At 37.9% G+C, this 22353-nt stretch overlaps 1 protein-coding gene across 1 annotated transcript; it reads right to left on the bottom strand.

Moving 5' to 3' along the window:
* Positions 1-12010: 12010 nt before the first annotated feature.
* OR6E1G (olfactory receptor family 6 subfamily E member 1G) lies at positions 12011-12988 on the bottom strand. The gene has a single exon (XM_005603386.3). It carries the CDS (start codon positions 12986-12988, stop codon positions 12011-12013), a length of 978 nt encoding a protein of 325 aa, XP_005603443.3.
* Positions 12989-22353: the final 9365 nt, after the last annotated feature.

Genomic DNA, 22353 nt, shown 5'->3' with positions numbered 1-22353 from the left:
TTGTGGCTGAGTAGCATTCCATTATATGTATCTACCACATCTTCTTTATCCATTCATCAGTTGTTGGGCACTTGGATTGCTTCCATGTCTTGGCTATTGTGAATAATGCTGCAATGAACATGGGGTGCATGAGTCTTTCTGAATTGTTGATTTCAAGTTCTTTGGATAAATACTCAGTAGTGGGATAGCTGGGTCGTATTGTATTTCTCTTTTTAAGTTTTTGAGAATCTCCATAGTGTTTTCCATACTAGTTGCACCAGTTTGCCTTCCCACCAATCTATTGATCTGTGTGTCTGTTTTTGTACCAGTGCCATGCTGTTTGATTACTATAGCTTTATCATATATTTTGAAGTCAGAGATTGTGATGCCTCCAGGTTTCTTCTTTTTTCTCAGAGTTGCTTTAGTTATTCAGGTCCTTTTGTTGCCCCATATGAATTTTAGGATTCTTTGTTCTATTTCTGTGAAGAATGTTATTGGGATTCTGATTGGGATTGCATTGAATCTATAGGTTGCTTTAGGTAGTATGGACATTTTAACTATATTTATTCTTCCAATCCATGTGCATGGAATATCATTCCATTTCTTTATGTCATCATCAATTCTTTCAATAATGTCTAATACTTTTCATTGTATAGGTCTTTCACCTCCTTGGTTAAATTTATTCCTAGATATTTTATTCTTTTTGTAGCAATTTTAAACGGAATTGTATTCTTGAGTTCTCTTTCTATTAGTTTGTTATTAGAGTATAGAAATGCAACTGATTTTTGTAAGTTGATTTTGTACCCTGTGATTTTGCTGTAGTTGTTGATTATTTCTAATAGTTTACCATTGGACTCTCTAGGGTTTTCTATACATAAAATCACGTCATCTGCAAACAGCAAGTTTTTCACTTCTTTGTTGCCAGTTTGGATTCCCTTTATTTCTTTTTCTTGCCTAATTGCTCTGGCCAAAACCTCCAGTACTACATTGAATAAGAGTGGTGAGGGTGAGCACCCATGTCTTTTTCCTGTTCTCAGACGGATGGCTTTCAGTTTTCCCCCATTAAGTATGATGTTGGTGTGGGTTTGTCATATATGGCCTTTATTATGTTGAGGTACTTTCCTTCTACACTCATTTTATTGAGAGATTTTGTCATAAATGGGTGTTGGATCTTGTCAAATGCTTTCACTGCATTTTGAGATGATTTTATTCCTTATTTTGTTAATATGGTGTATCACATTGATTGATTTGTGGGTGTTGAACCGTCCTTGCATCCTTGGTATAAGTCCCATGTGACCATGGTGTATGATCCTTTGAATATATTTCTATATTCAGTTCACCAATATTTTGTTGAGGAGTTTTGCATCTATGTTCATCTGTGATATTGGCCTATAATTTTCCTTCTTTTTGTTGTCCTTGACTGTTTTTGGTATCAGGGTAATGTTGGCCTCGTAGAATGAGGTAGGAAGTGCTTGGTCTTCTTCAATTTTTTGGAATAGTTTGAGAAGGATAGGTATTAAATCTTTTTTGAATGTTTGGTAGAATTCTTCAGGGAAGACATCTGGTCCTGGAATTTTATGTTTTTGGAGGTTTTCGATTACTGTTTCAATCTCTTTACTTGTGATTGGTCTATTCAAATATTCTATTTCTTGATTCAGTTTTGGGAAGTTGTGTGATTCTAAGAATTTATCCATTTCTTCTAATTTATCCAATCTGTTGGCATATAGCTTTTCTTTTCTTCTTTTTTTAAAAGATTTTATTTTTCTTTTTTCTCCCCAAAGCCCCCTGGCACATAGTCCATCTGTGGCATGTGGGATGCCACCCCAGCATGGCCCGATAGTGGTGTGATGTCCTCACCCAGGATCCGAACCAGGGAAACCATGGGCCACTGAAGCGGAGTGCACAAACCCAACCACTTGGACATAGGGCTGGCCCTGCATATAGCTTTTCATAGTATTCTCCTATAATCCTTTGTATTTTTGTGGTATCTGTTGTAATTTCTCCTCTTTCATTTCTAATTTTGTTTATTTTAACCTTCTCTCTTTTTATCTTTGTGAGTCTGGCTAAAGTTTTGTCAATTTTTTTTATCTTCTCCAAGAACCAGCTCTTAGTTTCATTGATTCTTTCTATTGTTTTTTCAGTCTCAATTTCATTTATTTCTGCTCTTATTTTTATGATTTTCCTCTTTCTGCTGACTCTCAGCTTTGTTTGTTCTTCTTTTTCTAATTCTGTTAGGTGCAGTTTAAGATGACTAATTTGAGATTTTTCTTGTTTGTTGAGGTGAACCTGTACTGCTATGAATTTCCCGCTTATAATTGCTTTTGCTGCATTCCATAAGAGTTGATATGTTCTATTTTCATTTTCATTTGTCTCCATATATTTTTTAATTTGTCCTTTGATTTCTTCATTTATCAACAGTTGTTCAGCAGCATGCTGTTTAGTCTCTACATATTTGTGACTTTCTCAGCTTTTTTCTTGTAGTTGATTTCTAGTTTCATAGCAATGTGGTTGGAAAAGATGCCTGATATGATTTCAGTTTTCTTAAATTTATTTCCAAAGATATGGTCTATCTTTGAGAATGTTCCATGTGCACTTGAGAAGAATGTGTATTCTGCTGTTTTTGGATGGAACTCTTTCTGTATATCTGTTAAGTTCATCTGATTGAGTGTTTCATTTAAATCCACTGTTTCGTTGTTGACTCTCTGTCTGGATGATCCACCCATTGATGTAAGTAGGATGTGGAGGTTCCCTACTATTATTGTGCTACTGTCAATATCTCCCTTTAGTGTTAATAGTTGCTTTATGCACTTTGGTGATCCTGTGTTAGATGTATATGTATTCATAAGTGTTATAGCCTCTTGGTGTAGTCTCTTTTATCACTATATACTGTCCCTATTTGTCTCTCATCTTCTTTTTTATCTTGAAGTCTGCTTTTTCTGATATAAGTATAGTAACGCCTGCTTTCGTTTGCCACTTGCTTGGAGTATCATCTTCCATCCCTTCACTGTGAGTCTATGTTTGTCTTTAGAGCTGAGATGTGCTTACAAGAGGCAGCATATTGTTGGGTCTTGTTTTTTAATCCATCCAGCTACTCCGTGTCTTTTGATTGGAGAAGTCAATACATTTACATTTACGTGATTATCGATATATGAGGGCTTAATACTGTCATTTTATCTCTTGTTTTCTGGTTGTTCTATATTTCATTGTTTTTCTTCCTCTGTATTTCTGAGAGCCATTTCACTTTGGTTGTTTTCTCATTTTTTATGAATTGTGGCTCTGCTCTGATGTTTTTTTTTGTGTGGAAGATTTGCTCTGACCTAGCATCTGTTGCCAATCTTCCCCCTTTTTTTTTCCAGCCTGAGGAAGATTAGCCCTGAGCTAATATCTGTACCAGTCTTCCTCTATTTTTGTATGTGGGTCATTGCCAAAGCATAGCTGATGAGTGGTGTAGGTCCATGCCCAGGATCCAGACCTGAGAACCTGGGCTGCCAAAGTGGAACACACTGGACTTAACCACTATGCCACGGGGTTGGCCTCTTTGCTCTAAATTTTTTATTTAGAGGTTACCAAGAAGTGTGTTTAAAAGTTCTCATAGATGAGACAGTCCATTTTCTGATAGCCTCTTATCTCCATTAGCCTAAGCAGCTTCCATCCCTTTCCTGTTCCCCATCTGAGTTATTGTTGTCACAAATTATACTGTTTTGTGTTGTGTGTTTGTGACTAAATTGAAGTATTTATAGTTACTTTTGATGCTTTCCTTCCCTTTATCTTTTAAGTTATAATTAAGTATTTGCTACACTGTTCTGAAAGAGAGGTACAGTTTTCTGATTTTGTCTGTCTATTTATCTTCTTGCTCAAAGCTTTGTAGATCTTTGCTGATCTTTGCCTTTTTGTTTCAGGTATGAGGTCATGCTTGATCATTTCTTGTAGGGGAGATCTAGTGGCAATGAACTTCCTCAGCTTTTATTTACCTAGGATAGCTTTTATTTCTCCCTCATGTCTGAAGCATAGTTTTCCTGCATAGCTTTTGTCTTTCAGTACTTTGAATGTATCATTCCATTCTCTCCCAACTTCTAAGGTTACTACCAAGAAATCTTCTGAAAGCCTGATAGGGGTCCCTTTGTAGCTTGTTTTCTTCTGCCTTGCTGCACTTAATATTTTTCTTTTGTTGTTGATTTTTGCTAGTTTTACTATTATATGCCTTGGAGACGGTCTTTTAACATTGATGTAATTATGAGATCTATTGGCTTCATGTATTTGTAAGTCTGGTGTCTTCCCCAGGTTTGGGTAGTTCTCAGCTATTATTTCTTGGAACAAACTTTCTGCTTCTTTCTCCCTCCCTTCTCCCTCTAGAAAACCTATAATTCTTATGTTTCTTTTCTAATTGAATTGGTTATTTCCTGAAGAATTCCTTCATTTAAAAAAAATCTTAGTTCTCTCTCCTCTTCCACCTGAAGCATTTCTATATTTCTATCCTCTAAATAACTAATTCTTTCCTCCATGAAGGATTTTAAATTATTTTTTATCTCATTGTGTTCTTCATATTCAGCATTTTTTTTTAAAGATTTGCACCTGAGCTAACATCTGTTGACAATCTTTTATTTTCTTCTTCTCTCCAAAGTCTCCCACTACATAGTTGTATGTTCTAGTTGTAGGTCCTTCTGGTTGTGCTATGTGGGACGCTGCCTCAGCATGGCCTGATGAGTGGTGCCATGTCTGCACCCAGGATCCAAACCGGTGAAATCCTGGGCCATGGAAGGGGAGAACATGAACTTAACCACTTGGCCATGGAGCTGGCCCCGTATATTCGGAATTTTTGCTCGTTTTTTTATAGTTTCAATCTCTTTGGTGAAATATTACTTCTTCTCATTAATTTTATTTCTGAGCTCAATGAGCTGTCTTTCTGAGTTTTCTTGTAACTTGTTGAGATTATTTGTGACAGCTACTGTGAATTCTCTGTCATTTAGATTGTAAATTTCTGTGACTTCAGGGTTAGGTTCTGAAGACTTTTCGTTTTCCTTCTGCTCTGAATTGTTGATGTAGTTTCTCATAGTATTTGTTGAACTAATCCTCTGATGGCACATTTGTGGTAGTATCAGTTCCCAGATTCCACCTGCTGTTGCTGGGGTGAAGTAGGAGCTGTATTTCCTATCCCACTCCATCTGCTGTACATTATACGGTTACAGTGGACACTCCTGCCAACCAGGAAAGCATTCTGTGTGTGCTCAGGGCTACCGCCACCTCTTCTTACATTTGAGCTGAGGTGTGTTCCCACTTGTGGGCATGCAGCAGTTCTATGGGTGCTCTCACTGGCTGGGAAAGTGTTTGTTCACCCACATATAGATCTGTTACCACATCTTCTTATGGTTGTGCTGGCTTCCCATGAAGGCCAGGAGTCCCCTGGTGGGCAGGGCTTCTTTGCAGGGTCTGAACCCGGGCCAATTGTTGGGACTGCAGTGGCATGTGGGCTCTCCAGCCAGCTTGCAAAGCATTTGAATATGAACTCAGACTGCCAGTCACCTCTTCTTATAGTCTTGCTGAAGTGTGTTCCCACTTGTGGGACCACAGCAGCACTATGGGTTCTCTCCCTGGCTGGGAAAGTGTTCATGTGTGTGCACAGGGCTTCCAGGGAAGAGTAGGGGAATGCTCACCTATCTCCACTACTTCTCCAGGGGCCCAGTTCATCCACATTTAGATGTATAGCTGCGTCAGTCTCTCAGGCATCCTGCTGTGCTGTGTGGGTATCCTCTGTTGGTCAATGAATATCCATTTAATTGTAGTTCAAAGGAGGAGAGCACAGGGAAGACCTTAATCTGCCATGTTGCTGATCTCATTCCCTCAAGAGTTGGTACTTTTGAGGTACAGCAAGAAGGCCAGCGAGTTAGGAAGCGGGTGATGGTGATTTAAGATTTGACTAGAATGTTGTCCTGGGTTTAACATTTACAGAGCCTTGAAGACCACTCCTGGTGAGGAGGATGGATTTCATTCCCAGTGCAATTGGAAGCTATTGGAAGGTTTTAAGTAGAGAAATGACATGATTTTGTTTGTGCTTTAAGTAGTCATCACTCTGGGGGATGGTAGTAAGAAGAAATTGGAGCAGGGAAGAGAAATAGGAGAATAGATCAAGGGAGTTATTGCTGAGTCCAGGGGAGAAATCACATAGGAAAACTTTCATTAATTTTGATGAAGAGTTAGTAGGTAAGGAGAAAAATAAGGACAGGCAAGAATGGATTGAGGGCATAACCAAGGAACTGTGGTCAGAGGATAAAACCTTGAGAATGTCTAAGTCTGACCAGATAGGCAGAGCATAGAAGAGGATTCTTTAGAAGGAAGTAGCTGGTAGAATAGATTGCAGCACTTGATATGTGGGAATCTGTCTGCAGTTGGCAAAGTTTTTGGCTAGTTGTAGTTTAGGAGTATGGCTGTAGTCCCTGGGGAGGTTGTGGGGAAGAGTGGCAAAAACTAAGTAGAAACCACATCCTCACTGATTGAAGAGTAGGCAGATTCTCTGGATCACAATATAAGGCTGGGGCCCATTTCCAGCACTGGGTACAAGAAACTTCATTTCAGGAACAGGGTAAAAGTTTAGTCACTATAAATGGAGCACCAGGTCAAATGGGACTATTAGGAACTAAGACTGAGGCTGAGTCCCACAGAGCTGGCCTACATGTTTCAAAATCCTCCCTGCCCATAGCCAGGATTGTCCCAGAACTTAGAAGGATGGGCCAAAGGACAAATCTTTCCCTTTGGGAACCACCACTGAACCCACTCACAGTTGTCACACTGGGATTCTGTTGTCTACACTTTCCTGTCTTGTCTTCTCTTAGCCATTGCTCTGCTACCTTAAATTCCATTCCATTCCATTCAATCAATATTTATTGAACACTCACCTTGTGTTAAATGCCATGGGGACCCAACAATGAAGAAGACACAGTCTCTGCTCTATGAGAGCTCAAAATTGAGTATTTTCTCTAGGTGATTATCACACAGCCGGAATGCATAGTAGCCTCTTGGATATTCAATTAAGAGGGTGTTTGCTTCTAGCCATAAGAATAGAAGACAGATGTAATGAAGTTTCTGTGTTGCTAGAGAACTTTTGTAATATTTAATGGGACACCAGATAGCGTATGTACTAGGTGTCACAGATTGATGTTACATAGTTCTTTTGAAAGACAGCCTCTAAGATGGCCCTAATGATCCCTACCTCCTGGCATTCATGTCCCTATATAGTCCCCTTCCCTTGTATGTGGCTAGACCTAGTGACTAATTTTTAATGAATAGAATACAGTAAAAAGGATGAGAAGTCACTGCCAAGAATGCTACCAATAGCCCGTGTTCTCTAGCTGGCATGTCCTCTCTTACTCTCTTGCTTATCCTAAGGGAAACCAGCTGCCATGCTGTGAGCTGCCCTATGGAAAAACCCACATGGCAAGGAACTGATGTCTCTAGCTAACAACTGGTAAGATTGAGGCCTATCCACAACCACATGAGTGAGCTTGGCAGCAGATCTTCTCCCAGTCAAGCCTTGAGGTGACTGTAGCCCCAACCTACACCTAGGTTACTGCCTTATGAGAGATCCTGAGTCTGAATACCCAGTCAAGCCATGTTGAGATTACTAGCTCAGAAACTGTGAGCTGATGAATGCTTCTTGTTTAAAGGTGCTAAGTCTAGGGCAATGTATTAGACAACAGTTGATAACTAATATAGTTCTCTTCAGGATTCTAGCCTCAACGCATGATATACTGATTACCGATATCATATTTCCTATAACTTTTGAGTTCTCTGCTGATGAAAGGCTCTTTGGACTTAGTTATACTCTAAATCTTGATCTCAGTTTACCTCATTAATTATTCTCATATAAACTTAAAGAGAACAGTATTTGCTACTTGCTGGATTTGAATATGGAGACTTCCTTTTCCAAGTCGTTAGTGATAAGCTTACACCACAATTTTCTTCTGAGCTTTATGAAAATCCTCTCTTTGGACATTTTCTTTGCTATAAATTAAACAATGAGAACCAGAGATGGACAACTGGACAGTTCCAATGCCATTGGAAACTGTTGTAAAGAGTTCCTCGGGGCCGGGCTTCGTGGCCGAGTGGTTAAGTTCGTGTGCTCCGCTGCGGCGGCCCAGGGTTAGGATCCTGGGCGCGAACATGGCACCACTTGTCAGGCCACGTTGAGGCGGCGTCCCACATCCCACAACTAGAATGATGTGCAACTAAGATATACAACTGTGTACAGGGGGGGTTTGGGGAGGTAAAGCAGGAAAAAAAAAAAAAAGATTGGCAACAGTTGTTAGCCCAGGTGCCAATCTTTAGAAAAAAAAAAGAATTCCTTGTCCCAATCAACATGCATGTCCCGAGTTGGTTGTCCTATGATATAGATGTCTGAAACAGAACTGATCCTGTCAGATCCCAAGCCAACTTTTCCTCCTTCCTGCTCTGTTTTTGTGATAACATCTTTCTGATTACCTAGACTCAATACTTATGGATCTCCTTTAATTGTTTTTTTCCTCCAGTCATTTTATCTCTTCAGGACCCAAGCCCTATCAAGGTTCTGCCTGTGCAACATCTCTTACAAATTTTTTTTGTTGCCTTGCCATAGTACCAAACAAGGTCATACAGACATTACCTTTGTTGGAAATATTTCCACTATCTTTTTATTTTCAGTTTTTATTTTGGAAATTTAAAACATATACAAATTAGACAAATTGTGTAATGCTTCTCCATGCAGTCATCAGCTAGTTTCAGCAATAACCCAGTCATGGTCATTCATGTTTCCCCTAGACTACCAGCTACTTTCTCCTTTTCCATATTCTTGGGAAGCAAATCCCAGTCATCATAATCATTTCATCTGTAAATATTTTAATAAGTATTAAAACAATAATACTCTTTAAAATGTAAATATGATACCACTATTACCTTAAAAAATTAAAAATTCTTCATCAATCATCAAGAGAGTTATTTTAATTTGAATTGTCCTGGCTATTAATATAGTTGGACGTCTTTTCACCTATTTATCGGTCCTTTGGATTTGCTTTTCTGTGAAGTATCTATCCATATCCTTTGCTCATTTATCTATCAGGTTGTTTCTCTTTGTATATTATGGATAATAATTGTTTATTTGTATTAAGCACTCTTCACTCTAGTGCTTTCCTGCATGCCCATTCAATCTGTTCATGTAGCTATTTCTTCCATGGTCCTTGGATGGAATCTAGGATAGGTTTGGTGGTTTTTCTGGCCACTTATAAAATTTTGGAAGTCCTCCATTCATATCAGTAAAGGAATAGAGTTATTCACTTGTCCAATCCTATGGAACTGTTAAAATTCTGAACTTCATTTAAATTTAAAATGTGCTCCTTCCTCCTAAGGCCTACTTCAGGCAGGAAATCTTCAGAGAGAAAGTGTGTGTCATTGGTTTCCTCTGTCTTAACTCTGCAAGACCACTTTCCTTTCACCTGTGTTTTCTAACCCTGCAGGGATATGGAGATGGGGTGGGGTGTTGAGTAGGGGATGAAGAACCTAGAGGAAATGACAGGTGGTGTGGACAAAGATGGGAGTGTATTAGTGGTAAGAATAGTAGGGTGTATAATCCACAATTGTTGCTGATGGATTGGCTATAGGATATAACAGAAAGAGGGAGAGTCAAAGATGACAGTTTCGTTTTTGATCTGGAATCTGTATTGTTTTTATTGTGGTAAAATACATACAACATAAAATTTACCATTCAATCATTTTAAAGTGTACAGTTGATTGGTCCTAAGTACATTCACATTGTTGTGCATTCATCACCATTATCCATCTCCAGAACTTTTTCATCAACCAAAACTGAAACTCTGTATCCATTAAACACTAAATCTCCGTTCACACCCCACCTCTAGCCCCTGGTAACCATCATTCTATTTTCTGTCTCCATGATTTTGACTACTCTAGGTACTTCATATAAGTGGAATAGTACAATGTTTATCCTTTTGTGTCTGACATTTCACTTAGCATAATGTCTTCAAGGTTCATCCATATTATAGCATTTAACAGAATTTCTTTTTTTTTAAGGCTTAAGAATATACCTGTGTATGTATATACCGCAGTTTGCTTATCCATCCATTCATCAATCGGCATGTGATTGTTCTCATCTTTTTAACTATTCTGAATAATGCTGCTATGAACATGGATGTACCAATATCTGTTCCAGTCTCTGCTTTCAATTCTTTTGGGTGTGTACTGGAAGTGGAATTGCTGGATTATATGGTAAATCTATGTTTATGTTTTCAGGAACCACCATATTGTTTCCTACAGTGGCTGAATCATTTTGCATTCCAAAGGTTCTGCATAAGGGTTCTAATTTCTCCACATTATTGCCAACACTTATTATTTTCTATTAAAAAAATCTTTTGAATAATACCCATCTTAATGGGTAGGAAGCAGTATTTCATTGTGATTTTGATTTCCATTTCCCTAATGATTAGCAATCTTGTACAAGTTTTCATGTGTTTATCGGTGACTTGTAGCGTTGGATTTTGTTTGTGTTGTTAAGGACACAATTTTTGAGTTTATAGTAGATATATAGTCTCATTTTGATATCTTTCTATGGTAATTTGTCTAATTAAGTTTTGTATTTCTTTTAAGATTTTGAAAATTCTATTTTCTCAAAAATCATCCATTTCCTCTTGTTTTTTTCAAATTTGTCACTAAAGAGTTACACATGATATTTTCTTACACAAATCATTTTCTACCCTGAATTATAGTTATTTGTGTACTTTCTAAATTCCTTCTTAGATTTCAAATTCTTCAAAGGCATACATTAAGCATTTTCTCCCAGACCACACAGTACATTTCCTTGAACATGGCACTTGCTTAATCATTATCTTGGAATGATTTAATATGTTAATTTCATTATTTAATATTTGCGTAACAACTTTGCTTTATTTTTGTCTTCAACAAAATAGTGAACATCTTAGTAACAAATTTCAATAGGTCAAATATCATATTTAACTTTATTTAAGATTTAATATAACATTTTGAATATAACATTTATAGTATTTTGAATAAAAATGCTTTTGTTGATAACTAATGTGAAATTCAAAAGGAAAAGAGAGAAGGTGGGGTGAGAAATGGAGGAAAGGAACCAACATTCATTAAGTGACTTTTTTTCTTTTTTGCTGAGGAAGATTAGACCTGAACTAACATCTATGCCAATCTCCCTCTATTTTGTATGTGGGTTGCTGCCACAGCATGGCTGATGAGTGGTGTAGGTCAGTGCCTGGGATCCGAACCTGTGAACCTGGGTCACCAAAGAGGAGCATGCTGAATGTAACCACTACACTGAGGGTCCATCCTTACCAGTGACTTTTTAAGGCACTCTGCATAGAATATCTCATTTGATTTTCAACATAATCTTTTGGAATGAACATTGTCAATCACATAAAACAGATGAGAAAACTGGGGGTCAGAGAAGTAACCAACTGGTCGGTGGAAGAGCCTTCATCAATAGGAGTGAGGAATTTCTATGAACTTTAATACTAAAAATGTTTACATGCAAAATAATAAGCAATGAGCCTTAGTCATTTTTTGAGTTCTTGCTGATATATCTCTGTGACAGGAGTATAAGTGTGAAATGAAGATGATGCTAACAGAGGACAGTTCTCCTCTCCTCTGGAGAAACAGACACAAAGCAATCAATCACTCTGCAAGCACTTACTGAGTCTTTATATGGTGTATGACAGTGGTTTGGTGCTTGAGCCTAATGGTGAATTATAGAGCTAGTCTCTGACCTCAAAGAGCTTGTTGTATTCTGTTGGTAAGTCAGGCAGACACAGATAGAATGAACAGAAATATTTAAATCTGATAATTAAGAAAAATGCCTTGAGGATCCAACAGCTTCTATGTTTATGATGCATTGCAAGGTGACTGGCATCCTAGAAACATGTCATCAGAGCTTTTTCTGAAGGGGAAAGTCTTGATTTCTTACAGGGGCCTGATATTCCCTTAGCTTGTCTGGGAATCCTAGCTTCAGCCTCTTGGTTCCACAGCTTTATAAGAAGAGCTTGTTCATCTGCTCCCTAAACACTTGCTTCACCTGTTTGTTCCTCAGGGTGTAAATGAAGGGGTTGAGCATCGGGGTCACCACGGTGTTGAGCAAAGCCACCACCTTGTTTCTATCTTCCCCCTGGTCACCCTTGTCCGACCGGATATACATGAAGATGCAGCTTCCGTAGAAGAGAGACACAACAGTGATGTGAGAGGAGCAGGTGGAGAAGGCTTTCTGCCTCTCCTTGGCTGAGGGGATGCACAGGATGGTGTGGAGGATATGTCCATAGCAGGTGGCTGTCACAGATAGAGTGCCTAGTAAGGTGAAAATGGCCTCAATAAAACTCAGAAGCTCTATCAGACTTGTGTCTGCACATATGAGTTCCAGGAGTGGAAAGCTGTCACAGAAGAAGTGATTAATGATATTGGGGCCACAGAATGGCTGCTGAAATAGGATGAAACTTGGAACAATGATGAGAAGGAATCCTGCCAACCATGAAGAAAGAACCAGCTGGACACAGACCCTTTTGCTCATGATGGTGGCATAACGCAAGGGGTTGCATATGGCCACATATCTGTCAAAGGACATCACCGCCAGGAGAAGGAACTCAGTGGTGCCCAGGAAGAAATAGAAGAACAACTGGAGAAAGCAACCTGCTAAAGAGATGGTCTTGTGTCCAGTTAGGATATTGGTCAGCATCTTGGGGAAGATGACTGAGGTGAACCAGATCTCCAGGACAGCAAAGTTGCGGAGGAAGTAGTACATGGGGGTGTGCAGGCGCCTGTCCATGAGGGTGATGATCACGATGAGGAGATTCCCCAATAGAGTGAGGAGGTAGGTCAGGAGGAGTGCCAGGAAGATGAGCATCTGCAGCTCACAGGCATCTGAGAGCCCCAGCAGGACAAACTCGGTGAGTGTGGTGTGGTTCCCCATGGCGCTTCTGACCTCTGCTGGGGATGGCCAATCAGAGGTGTGCAGCATCAGAAGTCATGATGTTCTGGGCAGCTGAGAACATTTGGAACTGAAATGTAAGAGGGACAGTTGTAGCATTTTGAGATGAAGGAGTCCTTTTTTGTCTTTGTCCTACTAGCCCCTTTTTCTCCCTCTTCAGGCTGGTTGTCCAGATCCCTTAAGGAGTAGCATCAGGTCACATATTTTGACCCAATTAAAGTCAACTGTCTGAGATTCTTGGAGGAAATTTTCCCTTTACCATTTTTTTCCATTTCTGTTGTTTCTAATAGGAAACTCTGTATTAATCCCTTTTATTCTTTTCCTTTACATCAGATGGCGTCTTTTCCCATATTTGTCCCAATGTGGTAAGGGGTCTCTGAAGTCCATTAAAATATTTCCCTCCACAAATCCTCTATCCAATGGACGTAGACCTTCATTGAAAGCATTGGTAGAATATTTACTCTAGAGCTTGTTATAGGAGGCATTTAAATTAAAGAAACTGTGGTTGCTCCTGAGCTCCATCATTTAGTAGCTTATCTGGGGCTGGTTATCTAACTTCATGAAAACTCTGCTTTCTCAGTGGGAATAATAACGGTAACTATGTGAAAACTTCTTGTAGAACTTCAATGAATAATGCATACCGAAGAGTTAGCACAAGGCTGTCCACAGAGCAAGGAGTCACATAATGTTAGCTATTTTAATTTCTCCCTTTGTGGTTGAAACTCTAGTAGGAAAATAATAAGAGCATATTTGAATAAAAGATCTTGGGATTTTGAGCAATATCTATTTAGAGAAAAAGTTTTGAAAATATTTCAGCTCATTATGAAAAGTTTAGGAAATACAGAGAAATGGAATAAAAAGAACCACCTGTAGCCCCACAGAGACAACTTTCAGGATTTGGATTGATCTTTATTGTATTTTTGTAATTATTAAATAGTATTCATTGGTTTATATAGCCACGCTCATAGATTAGGTATTTTGTACATCATTCCTTCCCACATATGTCTACAAGAAATTTTTGTTGAGTTAATGCAAATTTTTATGAATATATTATTAGGCTGATATTTTTGGATGGGAGCATGTGTTATGAAATTGGTATATAAAGGGGAGAGAGCATTCCTTGGTAGATTAGGCATCTTGCTTAATACTTTGAGATAGTTTCCTCAGTAATAAGAATAAGGAATAATAATGACAAATGCTGATATTCAGCATTGTTCGTTGGTTCAATTTCACTTTTAGGGAATATATCTTTGTTTTAACTGATTGTTATTTGTAGATTTACATTGCTCAATATTGTCCTTAGAGATCTGGATAAAGAACTAGGCAATCTTGTCACTGCCTATTCTTTATAGAAATGACAGGTCAGGGTAAGCCTCTGTAGGCAACAGCTGACTCTATCTGAGGCAGGAGCAGGAACTTATGTGATAAGTTTGCACCACAGAGACAGTAACACACTACATCATAGCTATGTAAAATATACATTTATATGGATAAGGACTAGATGAGAACATAGAGAAATGAACATATTTGCTATATAAGGACAGGAAGATTCTAGGTGATTTTTCTTTCCTCTTTTTATTATTTTTGTTATTGCTTATACAATACCTTAAATTTGAAATCATAAAAGAAGCCAGCACAGTGAGCCCATTTAGATTAAGAGTTGTGTAGACATTTCAGGAGAGACTTAGGGTAAACAAATGGTGTCCCTGAAAGCCTTAGAGATTCTGTGACTCATCAGATGGACGTGAGTCAGGATACTGAGAAAGATGAGTAAAATCAAAGAAGTCAGCTGTGTCATAGCCTGCCAGTGGACATGTGAAAACAGATGACACACTTCTGGACAGAGTTTCCAGAGGAATTACAGTCTCCTTCCCCCATTCCAAAAATTGCTCCAGTGCAGGTCACCTTAGAAGCTACTAGGCGAGGTGCTTGGTTGTCTTCAAGGCAGTTCTGATGATGAGACTCTTGATTTTCACAAGAAGCTCTTGGCTTTGCCACGTTGCCTGAGGACCACATTCTCGGGGACTCATCAGAGATTCAAAGTGAAGGAATCTTCAGAGCTTTAACATGGTTACAGGTCATGGACATAGTCAGGTTCTGTCCAATTTGTTCTGCGTGGGTCACTCAACCTCCGTGTTTTCCACCAACCAGTCTCTCTTAAGAAATGCTCCCTGACTGTTGTCACTGACACATCTCCAGATCTCCTTAGAAATGAGCTATCTCCGGTTATTCCCCAGAACTCCTGGATTCACCAGTTTCTCAGGCAGCTTCTATAGCTCCTTCTCCATCACAGTGTCACTGCTGGACCACTTTCCTGAGGAGATGGATGTAGAATCCTAATTAAATATTCTTATATCCCTCCTATATTAAGTCAGAGACAGACATCAATTGATGCAGATTCATATGACGCATCTTCAGTTGGGCTTAAGAAGCTTCTGGCTAATGGCACATGCCCCTCCTGGGACATGGTGCCCATAGAGGATTCTGGGGTAAACTATTCATGGCAGACTTCTTGTCTCTGTGGAGCTGGCCTCAGGCCTGGACTGCTTGGGTTCCTGTTTGGTCTCCTGGGAACTCAGAGATCTATGAGAGTACCCAGCTTGAACTTAGCCAATCTACAGATTCTCACTCTTCTCTTGCTGGATGGAGCTGTGCTTCCCCTGAGATTCATTACCATCAGTGGTAAGAGGGACCTCAGAAGGTCCCTTACCTCTTATTTTCTTCAAGTTTGGGATTTAAAGTTTACTTCTCAGAGGAAGCTCGGAAACTTCTAATTAAGTTTAGTTGTAACAAAAAAGCATAGTTATTGAGACATCCAACAAATTCTTGTTGACTGTTTATTATATGAGAATTGCTACTCTAGATGCCAGAGATACACAGGCCGTCTTATGGGGAAGATAAACATTAAACGATCACACAAGTAATTAATTACTGTTGTGTCTAATGATCTGAAGGAGAGCTCATAGTAGATCCTGGACAAGACTGAAGGATAAAGATGATGTTCACGATGGACCTATATAAAGCACCTGAAGGATGCATTGGAGTGTGAAGAACCTTTAATTAATTAACCCTTCTTTCCGTACATGTTCATTGAGCCTCTATTCTGTGCTAGGCACTGCAGTTTGCACTGTGGATGCCTGTGAGTGGTGAAGGAAACAGACGTGGTCCCCGTCCCCATGGAGCTTATTCTCCATAGGAAGAATCTTGGTAAGAGGATCTTGGGACAGTCTCCATCTTAGTTCTTGGCCCATTCAAGGTAATTACTACTTTGTAATCCCACTTTCTTCCTTTGGTCACCAAACTGTTCCCTAAACCGAATAAAACTGGCTGATATAACTTGACTGCAGTAAGTGGCATGATTTTAGGACCTGATGATGTATTTGAAAGACAAATGAATGACTGGCTTTCAACTCTGTTTTAAATGGCTTAGTGAGTTAATTCAATTAGGGGGACTGTTCTCTGAGAGTCTGGCTATCCTTGATGTGGTAGGATGGCTAGGGTTGGCAACTCACTCCCTAAACACTTGGTCATATGAACTCCTTGTGTTGATACCTTACTCCTGATAAAAGTCACAACTACACCAATGAACTATAAGAAGGAGGCTCAGATAGCTGGACAGCTGAAGGTATGGAGTATACGTGGCACACCTGGTCACTGGGATATGCCTATAGAAATTGCATTCCTCTTCTGGCGAGACCAGAAAGAGCCCTGCAGCTCTCAGTTGCGGATCACTCATCCAGGGTGATACCAGACATTGTGAAAATGGAAACTACGACTCCCCCGTGTGACTAAGGATCCTTCCTTTTCTTCCCCACTGGGTCTTGAGAGAGTCAGGGAGGACATTAAACTTCCTCATGGTTTTATCCCTGCTATGTGAGTCTTTGTTTTTGGGTAAACAGCCTCTCATCTAAAAGAAAAAGAAACTGAACTGTAAAATTAGTCTTTTTGTCATACTCAAACTCAGGAACAGGAATAAGTGTGAATAAATATGTGACAACAAGACATTATGAGGGCTATGAAGGCATAAAACTAAGTGTTTCAGGAGAGAAAAACAGGTGAAATGTGCCTTAGATGGATGGCCAGGAAAAGCATGCCTGAGGAAGTGTGATTATAGCTCACACTTGAAGGCAGAGTAGGAGTTATCTGAGTTTCTGGTTGGGAGACTTTGAGACAAAGAGAAGAATGTGTGTCAAGGCCATGGTATGGCAAATAGCTGGTAATTTTTTAATCAATTATTTTATTGAGATCATAATGGTTTATAACATTGTGTAATTTCAGATGGGCATTATTATTTATCAGTTTCTGTACAGATTGTATCATGCTCACCACCAGTAGTCTAAAGTTTTTTAAATTTTATTTTATTGAAGTCATAATAGTTTATAACGTTGTGAAATTTCAGTTGTACATTATTATCTGTCACTTATCATAGATATGTGCCCCTTTATCCCTTGTGCTCACCCCCCAAACCATTTCCCCTTGGGTAATCACTAATTTGTTCTCTTTGCTTATGTGTTTATCTTCCATGTATGAGTGAAATTGTATGGTGTTTGTCTTTCTCTGGCTTATTTCATTTAACATAATACCCTCAATGTCCACCCATGTTGTTGTGAATAGGACGACTTTGTCTTTTTTATGGCTGAGTAGTATTCCATTATATATGTGTATATATATATATATATATATATATATATATATATATATATATATATATATATATATAAACACACACACACCCCACATCTTATTTATCCATTCATCAGTCGATAGGCACTTGGGTTGCTTCCATGTCTTGACTATAGTGAATAATGCTGCAATGAACATAGGGGTGCACGAGTCTCTTTGTATTGTTGATTTCAAGTTCTTTGGATAAATACCCCATAGTGAGATAGCTGGGTCATATGGTATTTCTGTTTTTAATTTTTTGAGAAATGTCTATACTGTTTTCCTTTGTGGCTCAACCAGTTTGTATTCCCACCAGCAGTGTATGAGGGTTCCATTTTCTCCACATCCTCTCCAACGTTTGTTGTTTTTGTCTTGGTAATTATAGCCATTCTGACAGGTGTAAGGTGATATCTCATTGTAGTGTTGATTTGCATTTCCCTGATGATTAGCAACATTGAACATCTTTTCATGTGCCTGTTTGCCACCTGTCTATCTTCTTTGGAAAAATGTCTGTTCATATCCTCTCCCTATTTTTTATTGAGTTGTTTGTTTTTTTGTTGTTGAGTTGTATGAGTTCTTTATATATTTTGGAGATTAACCACTTGTCAGATATTGAAAATATTTTTTCCCAGTTAGCGAGTTGTCTTTTCACTTGTTCCTGGTTTCCTTCGCCTTGCAGAAACTCTTTAGTCTGATGTAGTCCCATTTGATTATTTTTTCTTTTGTTTCCCTCTTGAGTAGAGACAGAACTCAAAAAGATCCTTCTAAGACTGATGTCAAAGAGTGTACTGTCTATACTTTCTTCTAGGAGTTTTATGGTTTCACATCTTACCTTCAAGTCTTTAATCCACTTTGAGTTAATTTTTGTGCATGGCAACAGATAATGGTCTACTTTCATTCTTTTGTATGTGGCTGTCTAGTTTTCCCAGTGCCATTTATTGAAGAGACTTTCCTATCTCTGTTGTACGTTCTTGGCTCCTTTGTCAAAGATTATCTGTCCGTAGATGTGTGGTTTTATTTCTGGGCTTTCAATTATGTTCTATTGATCTGTGTGTCTGTTTTTGTGCTAGTACCGTGCTGTTGTGATTACTATAGCTTTGTAGTATACTTTGAAAGCAGGGATTATGATGCCTCCAGCTTTGTTCTTTTTTCTCAGGATTGCTTTAGCTATTTGGGGTCTTTTCTTGCCCCATATGAATTTTAGGATTCTTTGTTCTATTTCTGTGAAGAATGTCATTGGGATTCTGATTGGGATTGCATTGAATTTGTAGATTGCTTTAGATAGTATAGACGTTTTAAGTACGTTTATTCTTCCAATCCATGTGCATGGAATATCATTCCATTTCTTGATGTCATCATTGATTTCTTTCAATAATGTCTTATAGTTTTCATTGTATAGGTTTTTCACCTCCTTAGATAAATTTACTCCAAGATATTTTATTCTTTTTGTTGTGATTGTAAATGGGATCATATTCTTGAGTTCTTTTTCTGTTAGTTTGTAATTAGAGCATAGAAATGCAACTGATTTTTGTAAGTTGATTTTATACTCTGCAACTTTGCTGTAATTGTTGATTATTTCTAATAGTTTTCCCATGGATTCTTTAGAGTTTTCTTTATATAAACTCATGTCATCTGCAACAGTGAGAGTTTCACTTCTTCATTGCCAATTTGGACTCCCTTTATTTCTTTTTCTCGCCTAATTGCTCTGGCCAAAACCTCCAGTACTACATTGAATAAGAGTGGTGAGAGTGGGCACCCTTGTCTTGTTCCTGTTCTCAGAGGGATGGCTTTCAGTTTTTCCCCATTGAGTGTGATGTTGGCTGTGGGTTTGTCATATATGGCCTTCATTATGTTGAGGTACTTTCCTTCTATATTCATTTTATTGAGCGTTTTTGTCATAAATGGATGTTAGATCTTGTTGAATGCTTTCTCTGCATCTATTGAGACGGTCATGTGGTTTTTGTTCCTCATTTTGTTAATGTGGTGTATCACATTGATTGACTTGTGGATGTTGAACCATCCCTATGTCCCTGGTATAAATTCAACTCATGGTGTATTCGGTTTGCCAATATTTTGTTGAGGATTTTTGTGTTTATGTTCATCTGCCATATTGGCCCATAACGTTCCTTCTTTGTGTTGTCTTTGTCTGGCTACCATTTCATTTTGTTGATTGTTTTCTTGATATGTGGAAACTTTTTAGTTTGATGTAGTCTTACTTGTTTATTTTTATTGCCTTTACTTTTGGTGTCATATCCAAAAAATCATTGCCAAGATCACTGTCAAGGAGTTTACTTCGTATTTTTTTGTTCTAGGAACTTTATGGTTTTAGACCTTATGGCCAAATCCTTAATCCATTTTGCATAGATTTTTGTGAGTGGTTTATTTCTGAGCTATTCTGTTCTGTTGATCTGCGTGTCTGTTTTTTTTTTTTTTTTGCCAGTATTGTGCTCTTTTGATTACAATAGCTTTGTAACATAATTTGAAATCGGGAAAAGTGATGCCTGCAACACTGTTCTTCCTTCTCAAGATTGCTTTGGCTATTTGCGGTCTTTTGTGGTTCCATACAAATTGTGGGATTGTTTTTTAATTTCTGGGAAAAATGCCCTTGAAATTTTGATAGGGGTTTCATTGAATCTGTATATGGCTTTGGGTAGTTTAGGCATTTTAACAATATTAATTCTTCCAATCCATGAACACAGAATATCTTTCCATTTCTTTGTGTCTTCCATTTCTTTCATCAGCGTCTTATAGTTTTCAGTGTACAGGTCTTTCACTTCCTTGGTTAAATTTATTCCTAATATTCCTAATATTTTGTTCTTTTGGTGCTATTGTAAGGAGGATTGTTTTCTTAATTTCTGATAGCTCGTTGTTGGTGTCTGGAAAATCAACCAATTTTTATATGTTGATTTTACATCCTGCAACTTTATTAAATTCATTTATTATTTCTAACAGTTTTTTCTTAGAGTCTATATTATTTACTATATATAATATATCATATGCAAATAGAGATATTTTACTTTTTCCCTTCAGTTTGGATTCCTTTTATTTCTTTTTCTTGCTTAATTTCTCTGGTTAGGACTTCCAGCACTATGTTAAATGAAAGTGGTGAGAGTGGGCATCCTTGTCTGGTCTGATCTTAGTGGAAAAGATTTTAGACTTTCACTGTCGAGCATGATGCTAGCTGTGGCTTGCAATATATGGCCTTTATCATGTTTAAGTAAAATCCTTCTGTACCCAGCTGGACAGACCAATTATTCAATTTGCTAGTGTTTCGTTGAGGAGTTCTGCCTTGGTGTTTATCAGTGATATTGGCCTGTAATTTTATTTTTTTTATTGTCCTTGTCTGGTTTTGGTATCGGGGTAATGTGTGCTTTGTAGAATGAGTTAGGAAGCTTCCTTTCCTCTTTAATTTTTGGAGGAGTTTGAGAAGGATAGGCAGTAAATCATCTTTGAATTTTTGGTAGAATTCACCAGGGAAGCCGTCTGGTCCTGGACTTTTATTTTTGGGGAGGTTTTTGATTACTGTTTTGATATCCTTACTGGTGATTGATCTATTTAGATTCTCTATTTCTACTTGATTCAGTTTTGGAAGGTTGTATGGTTCTAAGAATTTATCCATTTCTTCTGGATTATCCAATTTCTTGGCGTATAGCTTTTCATAGTATTTGCTTATAATCTTTTGTATTTCTGAGGTGTCTGTTGTAATTTCTCCTCTTTCATTTCTGATTTTTTTATTTGAGCCTTCTCCCTTTTTTTCTTGGTGAGTCTAGCTAAAGGTTTGTGAATTTTGTTTATCTTCTCAAAGAACCAGCTCTTGATTTCATTGATTTTTTCTATTTTTTATTCTCTATTTCATTTATTTCTACTCTGATTTTTATTATTTCCTTCCTTCTACTGATTTTGGGCTTTGTTTGTTCTTCTTTTTCTAGTTCCTTTAGATGCACTGTTAGATTGTTTATTTGAGATTTTTCTTGTTTGTTGAAGTAGGCCTGAATTGCTTCCCTCTTAGAACTGCTTTTGCTGCATCCCATAGATTTTGGCATGTCATATTTTCATTTTAATTTGTCTGAAGGTATTTTTTTATTTCTCCTTTGATTTCTTCATTGACCCAATCGTTGTTCAGTTTCATTTTGTTTCATCTCCACATATTTGTGGCTTTTCTGATTTTCTTCCTGTAGTTGATTTCTAGTTTCATATCATTGTGGTAAGAAAAGATGCTTGGTATTATTTCAATCTTCTTAAATTTATTGAGAGTTGTTTTGTGGCCTAATATGTGATCAATCCTGGAGAGTGTTCCATGTGCATTTGTAAAGAATGTGTATTCTGCAGTTTTTGATGGAATGTTCTATATATATCTGCTAAGTCCATCTGGTCTAATGTATTGTTTAAGGCCAATGTTTCCTTATTGATCTTCTGTTTAGATGATCTATCCATTGGTGTAAGTAAAGTGCTAAAGTTCCCTGCTAGCATTGTGTTCCTGTCTATTTCTCCTTTTTTGTCTGTTAATAATTGCTTTATATATTTAGGTGTTCCTATGTTGGGAACATAGATGTTTGTAAGTGTTATATCCTCTTGTTGGCTTGTTCTCTTTATCATTATGTATTCCTCCTCTTTGTCTCTTGTTACAGTTTTTGTTTTAAAGTCTGTTTTGTCTAATATAAGTATTGCTACTCCAGATTTTATTTCTTTGCCATTTGCATAGAGTATCTTTTTCCATTCCTTCACTTTCTGTT

Source organism: Equus caballus, chromosome 1 (genome assembly GCF_041296265.1).
Source record: "Equus caballus isolate H_3958 breed thoroughbred chromosome 1, TB-T2T, whole genome shotgun sequence".
NCBI classification, from domain to species: Eukaryota; Metazoa; Chordata; class Mammalia; order Perissodactyla; family Equidae; genus Equus; species Equus caballus.
Note: the sequence above shows the minus strand (reverse complement) of the source record. Positions and strands in the feature narration are given on the sequence as shown.